General features: G+C 40.3%; 1 protein-coding gene across 1 annotated transcript in view; it reads left to right on the forward strand.

Annotated features, from left to right (window-relative positions):
* Positions 1-15,067, forward strand: part of csmd3b (CUB and Sushi multiple domains 3b) — a 380,920-nt gene that overhangs the window by 143,549 nt on the left and 222,304 nt on the right. Inside the window, exon 5 of the mRNA XM_059350826.1 lies at positions 12,008-12,205. Coding sequence (XP_059206809.1) covers positions 12,008-12,205 — 198 coding nt within the window. The remainder of the gene's footprint in view (positions 1-12,007; positions 12,206-15,067) is intronic.

Consider the following 15,067-nt stretch of genomic DNA (forward strand, 5'->3'; position numbering starts at 1 on the left):
TCATTAAAATAACTCCTTTACTTTGCAAGAGATACGAGACAGAGTTTTGCCTTGTGATGTCTGTGTCTGTCACAACAGATAGTTGCAATTATTGAGGGTTTGTCCTGCGATGAAAAGAAAAGCTTTGATACAAATTGATTCCCCAGCGACTGTGCAGCCCTTAACACACCCAAATACACAAGCAGCACAAACACAATGCCGTCATGTGCTATGAGCGAAACATGTTAGTGTACTTGTTGGACTGTGGTTGATGTTAGGTTGTACTGCACTAATGGTACAAAGACTGGCGACAGAGGAGGGGATGAAAGAAGAAGAACAGATTAAAAGTGACAGGATGGAAAAGAGTTGAAAGAACTGAGACAGGACAGAGGCCAGCTGCTTATATCTTGAAGTGTATTTCAGCATAAATGTCTCCACCATAGTGTGCATTTTGATATCGCTTCAACAAGAATGATTTTGAAAGCCAATGTTAATCCATCCATTGATCAGATCTTGGATCAGGGCCCATGTCAGGTATTTAAACCAATCAACTAAATGAGCTGTAGCAGGTTGTCTCATAAAGTCAAGGAATATGGTTCTCGCATCTTAATCCTTTTTTGAACCTGTTAATTTAGGTGTTGATTTTTCTCAGCACCCATAATTGGGAGTTACATTAATGAGAAACTTAGTATGCGGTTCAGTGCCTTTTAATGTAGTATTGACTTAATTATTTCAGTATGTTTTTTATCCCCTTATTATGTCAATGGGAGAGTGAGGTGTGTTTATGCCTTCCTTTACATTCTGTTGGTTTTTTTAAACACTATATAATCACTGCCTTTACATGTAGGATGATTACTCATCTGTGTCTGTTTGGGTTGGTTAGTTTCACAGTTAAGGTATTTCAGTGTGTGTGTGTGTGTGTGTGTGTGTGGGTGGGTGTGGGTGTGCCAGCATCTGTCAGTCAGCTTTCCAGGGGGTCTCTCGTTGTTAAATTTAATAAGTCACGCTACAGTAACCACAGCTATTAGATATCACACACATTCTGCAACACACACACACACACACACACACACACACGCAAAGCTAGCTAGCTAGCTCACCTCGACTGTGCAGCCAAGCAACGAACACACAGATGTTATCAGCACAGAGTGATGAGTCTCACGCACACATACTCAAAGACAAACTAGGTGCGCTTTTTAAATTAAATATGCACAGTATACACCAGAGGATGGCTGAAGTTGTCAGTCACTGCAGACACACACACACACACCATCGACAATGACTGTCTCTACAGGCAATCATCTGTACATGGGTTACCAGTTAATGTTTCATACACCACTTACCAGCATTAACCTTGCATAGCCCTCCATTGCTGTCTGTTGACTTTGTGTCAGTTTGTTTAAGGACAAGTGAAAGGTCTGTCTGAAGGGATTAGAGCTATAGGAAAACTGTAAGAGCCCTGCTAGTGACCTAGAGACAGCAATGCTTATTACATCCATGATGCAATGAAACATGTATGTAGAAATGTATCAAAATCTGCATTTTAAGGTTTGAAAGTGGAACAACATGCCCTCTACTGTTGTATATCAACCCTGAACCTTGCAAGGCCAATGCTGACGTAGAGTCAACGGGTTCAGACTTATCTGTGTCATCGGATTTAAAAAAAGAATGTTAACGCCTCAAAGCCATGCACTCTGCTGTCCTCTTCATCAACCTCCCTCCCTCTGAGTCCCTTGTCCACTTTTAGCATGATTCAAAATTTTGCAGCAGGTGGAGTCAGACTTGGGAGTGCAGTTGCTCTTTAAGATAAAACAAAGAGGTTGAAAGTTCAGAGCAAGTTTCTCGGTGAAACCTCTTGAGTGCAAAGTGAGACTGATTTTCATCTTTAAATGTGTTTGTGTGTTTACTCTTCTCAATGCCTTTGCTCCCTTGTCAAACAGGCAGAGAAGTTGCGGTGAAGAAGTAGTTGGGCGGATGTTAAAGTTTGAGTTTATTTGAAGAGCCCTGTTTCAAACAAAAGCAATTTATATTGGTGGCAGGGTGGCACTGGAGGTTAGTTGGGCCATGATGGTGAGGCGTCTGTTTGGGTCTGTTTGAAATAGCAAATTGAGCTGACCATCTGCCAGCTTTGGAGCAACATGTCTTTATCCCATCAAGTAAACTACCAGTTCTGTAAAATTCCTTTCTCTTCTCTTCTCTTCTCTTCTCTTCTCTTCTCTTCTCTTCTCTTCTCTTCTCTTCTCTTGGTCAAGCTGAGGCCAAGGTCTGTCTTTTGTTCATAGTTATCTATGTGACTGAATATCATACTGACAATGGCTTATTGTTAGCAGCCTTAGACAAAAAAGAGAGGATAGATTGAAAGACAAAGGAGGAGTTTAGAGAAGAATATATGTGGTAAGGCAGAGAAAGAGTGCTCTGGTATTGATCAGCACAAAAAGGCCTTCAGAGAGGCCACACTCATTTACTCAGTTCTGTTCAATGACAACTATGGCATCAGATTCTTTCTTGAAAACCTTTCTCATCCCCCCACCTCTCTCTTTCTCTGTCTTGCTTTCCGTAATGGATATTGATTTAGATTTAGGAACATACAGTAAGTTGCACCAGTTGTGTCTCGCTAACCTCTTCTGCTTCTGAACTCTCTGTCTCTCTCTCGCAACCTTTGAGGTGAACCTATCTTCCAATATGACTGTATTGTAAGTGTAAGTACAAATCTCTGTGTGTAAGTGTAGGTGTGTGTAGGCGTGTGTGCAGGTGTGTGTGCGTGTGCATGTGTCACAGTGCAGTGGAGCTTTAGCAGAGTGACAGTGATGTCAGACACATAACGATTTCCTATTGGCTGTCGGCCCCTGAGGCCTAACGACCCGTTATTGATCTGACCAATTAGCATTCACACCTTTAATTAATACTGAAGCTTGATGTGCACACACACACACACACACACACACACACACACACACACACACACACACACAGTTTTAATTAATAGTGAAGAAGAGGGGTGGCTGTGAGAAGAGATAAGAGAAGAGGCGGGAGGGAGAGATGGATGTGTGAGACAGAGAGGAGAAGGGTCAGTCAAAGAGAAAGGAAAGCAAATCAGGACCTGACTTAAATCAGCGTAGCCCCTTGATATAAGGACTAATGGTATGTCAGAGCTCAATGGTATACTGACCTCTGTGAATATAAACACCCTGCCTTTGTGCATTGAGTATATTGCTATTCGCTCCACCTTTATAGGTGTAATCTTAGCGTGATATTGGGGACATGATTAAAATCAATACAATTAATAAATGCAGTTGTTAAACTGTTTAACATACATTATTAAATAAATACAGTGCTGGACACAGAGACCACCGACCCTTAGTCAGTGTAATAAAAAGCTGTCTGTTTTTGCTACCCTGGGCCTTGTACCGTTTTGTTTGATCAAGTCCAATGGAGCTGATTTGTTCTGGTCTTTAGAAAGACCAAGTCAGCCCTTTCAGGCCAGATCAAACGATAGAAGACTGCTGTAGATTCTACCAAAAATGCCCAAGCACTAACCCTTATTCAGCTGTGATGGCTGCAGCCTGTAAACATAGGACAATTAGTAGGAGAAGTGGATGTGTGTGTTGTAATTTTGCTTTTCTTTGTATGTAGTATGTGTGTGTGTCTAATGAAGTTCTGTTGGCAGGATGTCTTTAGGGGGGAATCTAATGGTTTATTGAACCAGGCCTCAGAGAAACATTGATCAGCGCATCAAGGAACTATGGACACACAGACACAAATACACACACTACACACATTTGTCTTGTATATACACGTGCAATGAGATGCATGCACACACACACACACACACACACACACGCAGTTACGAGAGTATGCACACACAACAGTGAAGTGGAGGTAAAGGGCTTATAATTGGCATCCCCATGTTTCTTTGTGAGTAGTCAGACTGCCGTCATTATCTGCTCATTCAATTACATACAGGGAAATTGCAAGGCTGGAAAAAAACTCTTAAGTGCATCTTTTCAACCAACCTTCTTAGATGGATATTCTATACACAAAAATTAGGTAATTGTGTTGGATGGGGTTATTGTCTTCCCTGAAAATGATTAACTTGTTTCACCCAGTCTCATTAAATTGCATCCCCACTCTGCTGACTGTAATTGTGTATTTCTATCATATGAAAGTTTATACTTAACTCAAATACATTTCAAAGGAGGACCATAATATTGACTTCACTGCATTTATGGCAAAGTGTGAATTAATGTTATCAGCAGCGGTTAAGGGAGACAAGGTTTGACAAATATCTAAATACATTTACTTTCATATTAAACTGTTAACATCAGTATGTTCTGTGTATTTTCTGTTGATCTGTTGTCAGGTGCGCTTCATAGAGAGCATATACTGTCCTCATTATATATAGGTTCAAGGAAAGATCACCAGTATAGACCAGGAGGGACGCCAGGCTGCTTGAAGCTGCTCCATGACCGTATTGACTATAGATAATTATTGTTCACACAGAACATCAAGGCACCACTACGGCAATCCTCAGGACTGCTTTTACCTTGAGAGAGAGTGGTGTGTGTGTGCGTGTTTGATTGTCTGTGTTGTGGCGTGTAATAAATCCAGAGAGACATTAGTGGTCTGTTGCTCTGAGTCCATAATGTTTGATCTCCACTAGAAGCTACGATCATTAGCAACACAGTTGTGCGTGTATTAACTGATCTTCGCAGCTGCCAGACGATCTTTTGCTTTGAACAGCCTCTACTCTTTCTGGGAGCGCTCTCTTTTTCCCACTTTTTGCCGCTGCCTCAGAATTTCTGCATCTCTCTCTGACACACACACACCTTCTGTTGCCACTTAGTCCCTTTTCCCTCCATTAATATTTTCATAATTAATCATAATTTCTTATAATTACACCATCACCAAGCACCTACCAATCAAAAGTGGTTTCTGGGTGGAGATGCAAGTGTAATCTTTAAGAGAGACTTTAAGAAAGTCTTTGGATGTCAACGCCAATGCTTTTACATTGATAATCCTACGATATAAGGGACTGACATCTACAGCATGGACGGCTGGCGTCTCTTTTCTCATTTTGTGCCACTTTGAAGTTGCTTTGTGTTTCTTGTGTAGTTTTTTGGGTATCTTTGTGAATGTTTTGCTCCTTTTTATAGTAATTTCAAGTGTCTGTGGTCTCTTTTTGTCTCTTTGTAACAGTTTTTCATCTCTTTGTAGTAGTTTTGGTCATTTTGGTGGTTATATGAGTCTTTATCATCATTTTTAGTCTCTTCCTGGTTTGTACATGTCTCTTGTGACATTTTGTATATGAAGACCAGGGGAGCCCCTGACACTTATTGATTGTCGATGAATATGATCTCCCTTACACAGTAAAATAGAAAATAACCTCTCTAGGTCTTTCACAGTTGTATTTCTGATTTTACCTTTTGTTGCAATGCCTCTTGTCCAAATTATAACCAAGTTACATTCCTGGCTCAGTCCCTTAGGAGCCAATTAGGCAACAAATAATTTGGCAACACAATTGAAGTTGAATCACTGTGCCGTCAAGTTGTCAGTTTTACCGAAATGCAGAGTTGTGGTGTGGAACTGAAAGTGTTAAGTGGTCATGTAATCACAAATCAAGTGGATGATTGGTGGAGGAATGGAAATCAGTATATGGAGCCAACTACCTTAAATGCTTTGCCTGCTGTAATCTGCAGAGGTGGAATGGTGGCTATTATCCTTATACAAATACTGCAGAGGCGTACTGTTTTTTAGGTACTTGTGTCTAAACGAGCCATTTCCATTATTCAGAAGTTAGGAACTTTCTTTGCACCGCATTTAAACGACACATTCCTCCAACGATGTCTTTGAAGAAAAAGATTAAATCAGTCATTCATTTGGCAGGCCATGGTCTGAATTATCTTCTGCACATCAAGTTAGAAATCTACTCGTACTTAGAGGATCAGGAAAGGCTGCGCTTCTAGAATACAGACCAGTTTCAGAGTTCAGATCTTTTTGTGCCTGTGTAAGCAGTGCTCTAATAATGATAACTTTAAAGTTGCTTCTGTAGACCAGAACTTGAATGAAATAATGGTCTTAAATGACTGGTTATGTTACTGGTGCTTCTGCCGTGCTGCGCCACAGGGAGTAGACACAGGACTCAAAAGGAATTTGTCTGGAATTGAGTCCGCCGTCTTCTCCCCTGCTGTTCCTCTTATTGGACTGACTGGATGGTGAAGGTTGGAGGAGGCCTGAACTGTGGGGGCTTGTTGTACTGCTTGAATTATTGCTTATTTTCCCTCGCCTCTCAAACAATGAAGAGGGAAGCGTGCTGCCGTAACTACTCTTATCAAGCAGCGACTACTTATGAACTCCACTTTAGATGGCCCCTTTTCTATCTTTATCACGCTCTTTAAGCTTTTATTAGAAAGAGCCATGCAGCAGTTTAACACTCCTATTTATTGTTGGTTTAAAATAGATTGTAAAATAGAAAAGCTGCTTTCCTTACTCCCGTACTTCCTTCCTATCAGTTTTTTCTTCTTGCTCAGAATTTGCTTAGCATGATCCTTCATAATGGGCTTTTCAGTGGCGTTTTATATTTTGTATCATTAATGCTTTTGTAGAGAAAGGTGTCACAATTTCCAAATGGCGGATATCTCATCTTGGCATTAATCTTTTCATATTAAAAAGCACATAGCCATGTAGAATAATTCCATATTATCCTATTCGTGATTGTTGAGCTGTCATAGTTTGAAGAAAATCGCCTGAATCCTAGTATGAATGACAGTTGCTTGACAGCTCTGCAGCAACTTTCTGAAAATGGATGGATTGTTTGAGCAGAAAAGTTTTCGCTGTCAATATTGCAAATATATGTATGTATTATAGTTCCAAAACTGCAATGTAACCTCTTAAACCTCAGCTGAAAGTTTTGCTCAGTGAAACGAAAGTTCTGTAAATGTGTCTATAATGTGTTGAAATGCACAAGTAAATGGGTAAACCCATTGCATATACATGCATGCTTTGCTGAAGTTAATTTTACATGATTCAAGCATGTCTGTATTGAGTTATATTGTATGCATGGATGGAATCCATGAAAGTTTACTGCAAAGTGGATATCACACATTTATATTTGTATCTACTGTGTAGCTGTTGAGAACTATGAGAACTATCAAAGCTGATACGGCTAAACTGATTTAAAATAATGGGGTGAGCCATTAAAAAGCATGATTCATTTTTACTTGTATTATTAACTTTCCCTCCTTTCCATTGTAATTGTGACAGTACCAAAGTGAAGATATTGCATCAGATTTTCAGTATCAGATGTCGGTTTTTTCTTGCCAAATCACATTCAGCTCCAAATGGCATTTAACTCCAGCAACTCCAGAAGCTTCTAATACCATTGGTAAACATAGCTGCGAACAAAACAGAACTGCTAATCTTGTTTTTGCCAAGCAGTATTAGAATGCCAGGCTGAAAAACATCAACACATATTCATTTACACACATTTGGGAGCACTGTGAGAGCTGAAATAAAACAGGAGAATGTATTGAACTTCTCGTATCTATTTGTCTGGCCTCAGTTTGATCCCCTCTCCAATATAAACCCTTCAAAAAATCTACAATGATGTCTAATAGTAAGATGAGAGCAAATAAACAGCAGCTGTTTCCTCTGTTCTTTAAAGCATTTCACCTGTGTTTTTTAAATGCCCTCACAATACTGAAACGTTTCTTAATGAAGCTGCATAACCTTAAACACACAAATTACCATATGTACTTGTTAATGAGAAAAAAAAATGGGATAATTGTATTTTTTCAGTGTATTATTTACAGTCGAAGGAGCAGGCTTCTCTAAAGTTGGGGTGTGCCAGTTGCCATATGTATGTAATACACTTACTATGGATGATACCTCATACAACCCCACTCAAAAATAGTTATCGAAGTAAGTGTGTAAGCTGAATGAACACTGGAATCTAAATGGCATTATTATTTTAACAGACTAATGCCATTGTGAAACTAAATCTGTGTTTTTTTGCTTTGGGCTACCTGACCACAAAAATGATGTACAACTTTTGCTATAAAATGTAATTAACTTAACGGGCTGAAAATGTTTTATGACACAAGTTCTTCACAAGTCTATAAAAGAGTTGGTCAAAGTGTTGAATAAATCAGACTGACAGGCAACTGACTCAGAAGTTGACAGCCAGTGAAACCTTTTATAGATCTAAGTGCCCCAGAACACATATCTGTTTGTTAAAGACCTCGGGACTCGTCCGTCTGTTCTGTAACAGTCCTTATAAACCCCACATATTTTATGGGGAATGTCTTGAAAACAATTTCTGAAAATCATTTTTCAGATGTAATAAATGAAAATCCATGTACATGGTTTCCTGTAACAGATTCTATGCTTTATTTTCAAGCGTTTCAGCATCTATTATGTTCCAGTATCAAACCTGGTTCATCTTTTATAGAAGTTACTGCTGACGGAGGCGTAAAACCTCCAAACTCATTGAATCATCCCTCTCTGTCTCTGCTTCTCTTTCCTCTTTCTGTCTCCCTCTCAGTCTCCCTCCCTATGTCTTCGTGTCCTTCACTCCCCCTCTCCAATCCTCCAGTCTGCGGTGTCATCTGTCTCACTAAAAACTCTGAAAGCATGGCAGCATTCCCTCTTTTTTTCTAGCGCTTTGCTCTCGCTTTTTACCCACCACTCGCTTTTTTTTCTCCCATCTCACTTCTTCCTTCTCCATCTCATGCTCCCTGTACCTGGACTCCGCTGTAATTGCTTATCTAGGGAGAAATAAAAGCCAGGTAAATGGTTATGTGTGTGTGTGCGAGTGTGTGTGTGGTAAAAGGAGTCGCTGTATGCTGGTGTTTGCTCTGCATGCAGGCCGTTGTGTGTCCTTATATATGTGTGTGTGTGTGACAAATGCAGATAGTTCTACAGATGGCCCATAAAAGCAGCAGCTTGTAATGAAGCAACTGAGACTGAAATCATGGTTATGGTAAACTGGGGAGAGACAGAGATAGGGGAAGAGAGAGGCAGAGATGGATAGATAAAGAGAGAGAATAGAGAGGAGGAAGAAGTGAGGGTAAGAGAGAATAAATAAGAGAGGGCAGGCAGCAATAAACCATGAAAAGGAGTGTGGTGTAGCCGCTGGCTACTGAATAAACTAGTGTAATGAAACTATGTGATGTTCACAATAAACTAGGGAGAGAAAGTAAGGAGGAATGAAGGGATGGACAGAAGGGGTTGATATAGTGGTATGGATGGAACAGGGGAGAGATAGAGAAGGAGAGGCAAGGAGCTGGCATCTCATCAAAGTTTTTAGTTGAGGAGGAGGGAGCGGGGGAACACGAGGGGAGGGGATGGGTGGAGTGTGACAGGAAGAGACATTGAGGGAAGAGGGAGAGATTAAAAAAAACAGGGGATATGTTAGTGAAAGATAAGAGAGAAGGTTCTGGAGAAGCAGAGACAGATGGAGAAAAGGAGGAAGACAAAGAGCATACAGAGAAAACCTTTTTATAAAAAGATGTTATGAGACAAAGATATGTCGAATTAAATGTGATGGAGGCACGGATTAAAAAAGTAAAGTTGTAGTGGCAATTCTGTCTGAAAAAATAACAAAATTAAACTTAAAACAAACTTAATCAAAATGCCACTGATGCACCATGAGCGGGTGGTGTACGCAGGCAAAGAAGGTGATGTCCATGCATGATTGTTAGTTCCAAAGGTTTATTTTATCCATTACGAGCAAGCAAACAAAAAGAACAAAGAAACATGGCTCCTACTGCCTATCTTCGCGCTGGTAAAAAACCATAGGCCCACCCAGGTGCATGACGGCCCTCTGCCTACCCACCTACCTATATAACATCAGGCGCCCATGGTGCCAACCCAAATTCCATAAAACACAAAAAATATGTAAACTAAATATGCTAAACAATAATGATGATTAAACTAAACAATTAACTAGCAAACCCAAAATATTATCAAAATAAACAAACGTCTAGAATAATCAAACAATACTCATTGTTAATAATAAACTAAACAGACAACTAAATACAAACAAGAACTAAATAGCTCCAACAAAAGTGTTGGCGTGTGTGTTTGTTCACATTTCCCTGAACCACCAGCAGACTGTGTATGTATGCACGCCTCAGTGTGTGTATGTGTTGGGAAAGTAAATGTGTGTCTTATAGGACACTGAACACCAAACATCCTGACACTGAGTGGGGCCACACTAACTGGCAAAATCGATAGGCCAACAGGTCGCAACACTAGGCCAACTTGACATCCAATCACAATACAGCACAGGGGGTCGTCGCGGTGATGGATGACCCTGGGTGGGTGTGTGTACGTGCATGTGTGCTGGTGTCCAAATGTGTCTTGTCAGTGTGCATTTCTCAGTGAGTGTGTGTCTGTGTGGAGATAAGGAGGATGGCTGTGGTGCGGGGTCTATCAGGGTCTTTAGCAAAACGATTTTCCTCCTTCGTTTATTTGTCCATGCTCTGTGAGCAGCGGGATTAAACACACTCTCTCAGGAAAACCTTAAACAGAAACTTTATACCAACTACTACAGCCCGTGAGGGCATCATTTGTTTTTCTGCAACAGGAACTCATTTAGAGGCAAAGTTATTTCTGTTATTAAGTTATTTTTGTTCTATTTATATCTATTTTTACATGATCCACAAGCTTTTGTCTAGCGGACCCCATCACATTCAGGACAGATGCTAAGAATAAAAATATGGCAATGTAGCATTGAAAAAGAAACTGTGTTTGTGTGTGACCACTGAAAGAATTTTAAAAAACCGTCCACTTAATCCTAACAGTGGAGGTACAGAGAGAGGGAGGGGGGTGTAATTGAAAAGGCATGGCATTAAAGTCATTGTGTAAATGAATCAAATAGCCCACCAAGAATCACTCAATCATTTCATTTGCTGACATCAAATCTTCTTTTGCCCACTGTCTGCTTTGTGAATGATAATTACACATTTTTGCCATCAGCATGGAAAAGATTTCCCTGCTGCGGTACTCTAGCGTTTCATTTTAAGATTATTGCGCGTATGTGTGAAATTTTCAGAGTGAAGGTTTTCAGATTTCCTGGTGACATTTTAAGAAGCAGCTCTATCTCTAACTCTCATTTGGGAGCATACTGAGCATAATCTTTCTCACTACCCCTCTGATTCCTTCCTTTCTCTCCTTTCCTGCCTCCCCCTTTATCTTTCTCTATTTCTCCCTCCCTCCCTTCCTCTGTCTAAGCAGTTTCATAGTTCTATCTATCATGTTGGGTTTCCTCTGCGTCTCCCTGTCTCTTGTTTTCTTGCAACTCCCCCTCTTTCTGTCTCCCTGTGCTCTTGCCTCCCCCTCACCAAATCTGTCTGTCTCCCCCTCCCTAAACCCCTATCTGTCTGAACAGTTTCATAGTTGTATCAATCAAGTTCAAACAATAAGACCAGAGTTGGTCCCTGTTCTCCCATCTACTTCCTGCTTTATGGCTTGTAATACCCCTTCTTTTCCTCTCTCCTGTGTGTGTGCATCTGTATGTGTGGATGTTTATTTGCACACTTGTGCATATGTCTTCGGCACAGAACTGTAAATGTATCCAGAGGGAATCGTGTGATTAACTATAAAACACTATGATATTGTCTCTCCCCCTTTCTCTGGGGCTGAGTTTTATTTTTCTTTGACTGAGAGTGCAGTCAAAATATCCTCTTAAAGCCATTGTGCATTGCAGTACGTATTATAAAGAACCATAATCTTAAAGGACTTCCTGTATATGTGCTTGGGGTAAGATTTTAGAACAAAGTGACAATGTGTAGGTATTTAAACCGCATTATCACAATGCAAGAGTCTGTGAAACTGCTTTTAATCGTAGAAGCAGTGTGTGGACTTGGGCCGTAAGAGCTCCGGAGTGGTCTCTGGATTGGATGCATCACTTAGCAAGAGCTGGGTATATTATTGGGTTGACTTAAACATGTAAGTGCAATTAAATCAAAAAAGGAATTGAAAAAGCCTTAATCCATTTCCCTTTCTCATTTTCTCTCTTCCTCTGCAGAACTCCACAGTTCATCTTGTGGAAACCCTGGTGTCCCACCCAAAGCAGTGCTAAGTGGTGGTGGTCGCTTCGCTGTGGGAGACCGTGTGCAGTACAGCTGTGTTCCTGGCTACGTCTTAGATGGCCACGCCACACTCACCTGCATCACCAATGCTGGAAACGCCGCCGTCTGGGACTTTCCTGCTCCGATTTGTCGAGGTACGCACGGCTAAACCTGTATGTGCATGACTGTATATGAAGGGTTTTATTCTGAAGTGAAAATCCATTCAAAATGTGCGAAAATGGCAAAAAAAAGCCAGTTATAAAATCAGAAATTAGAATACTAGCTTTTAGTTATTATTTTTTTAAGTAACACTTGATTTAATTATAGAATTAGTGATCTCCATCTAGTACTTTGGAAGAAAACCCTTCATATAATGTATGTGTCTGTGAGAGAGACAGAACGACAGACAGACTTTGCATGCATTTGTGGGTGTGTATGTGAAAGCAAGCCAGGCAGGCAACCCAGGAATCCTTGCCTGTTGTGTGTGTTTGCAGATCGTGTGTGTGTGTCTTTATGCTTTACTTTATAATCAAAGACTTGTGTGGGAGAGAGGCAAATATGCGCAATGCACTGTATGCTATTGTCTATTTTTGGATTTCGGGGGAGGTGTCGATAGTCTCTGTACATACTGTTGTATGCCATGAAACACTACGATACGTATGCTAGGGAAGAACTCTGTTTGACTTTGCACATTTGTTTAGACATACATTCCCATATTGTGTAGGTGGATGTAGATCTAGCAACTTATATATGTGCCTGTAAAGTCAGGCACAGTTCTCTTTAGAAAATAAGTCTCAAGTAATTCATATTAAAATGAGAGCAGTGGGACCACCATCTAAAATTATTTATATATACATAACAACTTAATTTGAGTCACTTGTCATCTACTTAATATAAACATTGTAGATGATAACATTAAAGCTCCATTATCCATTGTTTAATATTTCCATGAAATATCTGTAAATAACTCCCTTTTATTAAGAGGGTTGCTTGTACAACCAATCCCACTGAGAATCACACCCACAATCTGCAGATTTATGCCGCCTTCAGCCACTGACAGCTCATTGTTTTACTTTGCCAGTCCCAACGGCTCTCATTGGCTCCCATTTACAAAAAAAAAGTGCTCCGATATGCAAGCTTATCCAGAAACAAAGAGCAAGAATAAATGTGTTGACTGTTAAGGCGAACCAAACGTGAAGCAAGCCACAGAGAAGTAGAAATATTATTCTAAGTAGTTCTGGGACAAACCTGGAAAGCCTGGAAACAAGATGAGTCTGCTGAGCTCATGTTTATATGTCTGCTCCCTCTCCCATTCAGACAGTATTCAACTCATCCTGGCGTCGGACGGGCCAATCAAAACCATTTTTCTCATATAGGGTGGGTTTGATATGATGACTGGCGTCCAGCACAACTAACAAAAATCTGATCAAACTGTCAAACTAGGCAGCATTGATCAAATATGAATCAACATTATGTTACTGTGAGCCTATTTCTCACTGCAAGTGTTTTCAGAAGTTCTTAAAAACCGACCAAGCACCCCCCAACTTCCATGTGTCGCTCAGTGCTATGTATTACACTTTTTTGCTCTGGCATTCTGGTCTGTACTCGCTGATAACGCCCCTTAGAAACTGAAAATGAACTGAAAGTTCCGGACTCTCACTTGCAAATGAGTGTGGTGATTCCAGGCTCTGTCAAACTGAACTGAAAACGAAAAACATATTGGACTTATAATTCACAGATAATGACAAGGAGGTCTCCAATGGAATGCCCCTGTCTGATTTTTTTTCCTGAGTGAATAAATAGGCAAGTAAGTGACAACTAACCATAAACAAAGCCGTAACAATTTAAGAGCCTAATTAGCTGGTTGTCATGGTATATATCTCCCTATGTGGCCATCTTTATTGTAAGTTGGCAGTAATATGGCCCTGTTTACTCACATGATCAGGGTGATGTGTTAAAAGTAGCATCAGAAACATCTGTCACCAACATGTATGTTAGTTGCCAGATGGCGGCTGCATTCACTCCTCGGTATCTTGAAGGACTTGTGCTGCCAGAGAATGACATTGATTGGTGGTTTATGATGTAACGACTATACCAAGTTGACACGAGAACCACAAGTAAAGGACGATCCAGTGTGTTCCTGATCGCAATATGTTCATACAAACTCTTGAAATGAGCAGAACAAATAAAATTAGGTTACACCTGTTCTGATGTTTCTGCCTTCAGCTGCTTATTGCTGTAAAATAAAATTTAACCTACAGGCAGAACATACATTATAATTAAATAAATCCACTGGACTTGAGTAGAGGAATTTATTTTAATCAACAAAGCCGATTATCAAGTGAGTCTTTATACCTCCCTTTATGTTACTCCAATGACATGAATGACAAGTGACATGAATACCTTGAACTTTCCCAGGCAAGACTCTGGTTTAGTTAAGATGTTGCCACACCACCTGAATGCACTCAGGTTGTAGATCTGATAAGCAACACAGAGTCAGTCATCCAGAAGAGCAACATCCCTTAACACACAGGAGAAGCCACTTACACTTCACAGAGGGGACCCCTCCCAGGAGAGAGGGGGCGGATTCTCAGTATTGAACTTGGAGGGTAACCAGTTCATGGCATGTGAACTCCCTAGTGATGCATGCACAAGCGATGAACAAGAGAGATACCAGCATCCACTACAAAGCAAAAAAGGCAAAGAATTGCTTACAATCAGTGTAAACACAGAAGGTGTAGATCACCATAGCATCAACCTGGGACTTTCACCAGCAACAGTGGACAGGATTATAGTGACAGCACAAGGAAGCCCAGATCAGATCTCACCAATGTATAGGTTACTATGACTACTACTGTACACTCACCTGTACAGCAAGAAATGCATATATGAGAAAGATTTAATGACATGGAGTTTTTATAGAGTAGAAAGCCATTAAAGACATAAAGAGCAATTCTCAATGCTACTTTACATTGTTGCTATATGCTGTCATAACATGAAGAAGAGTCATTATCATC

This window comes from Centropristis striata, chromosome 14, assembly GCF_030273125.1.
Source record: "Centropristis striata isolate RG_2023a ecotype Rhode Island chromosome 14, C.striata_1.0, whole genome shotgun sequence".
Taxonomy (NCBI): domain Eukaryota; kingdom Metazoa; phylum Chordata; class Actinopteri; order Perciformes; family Serranidae; genus Centropristis; species Centropristis striata.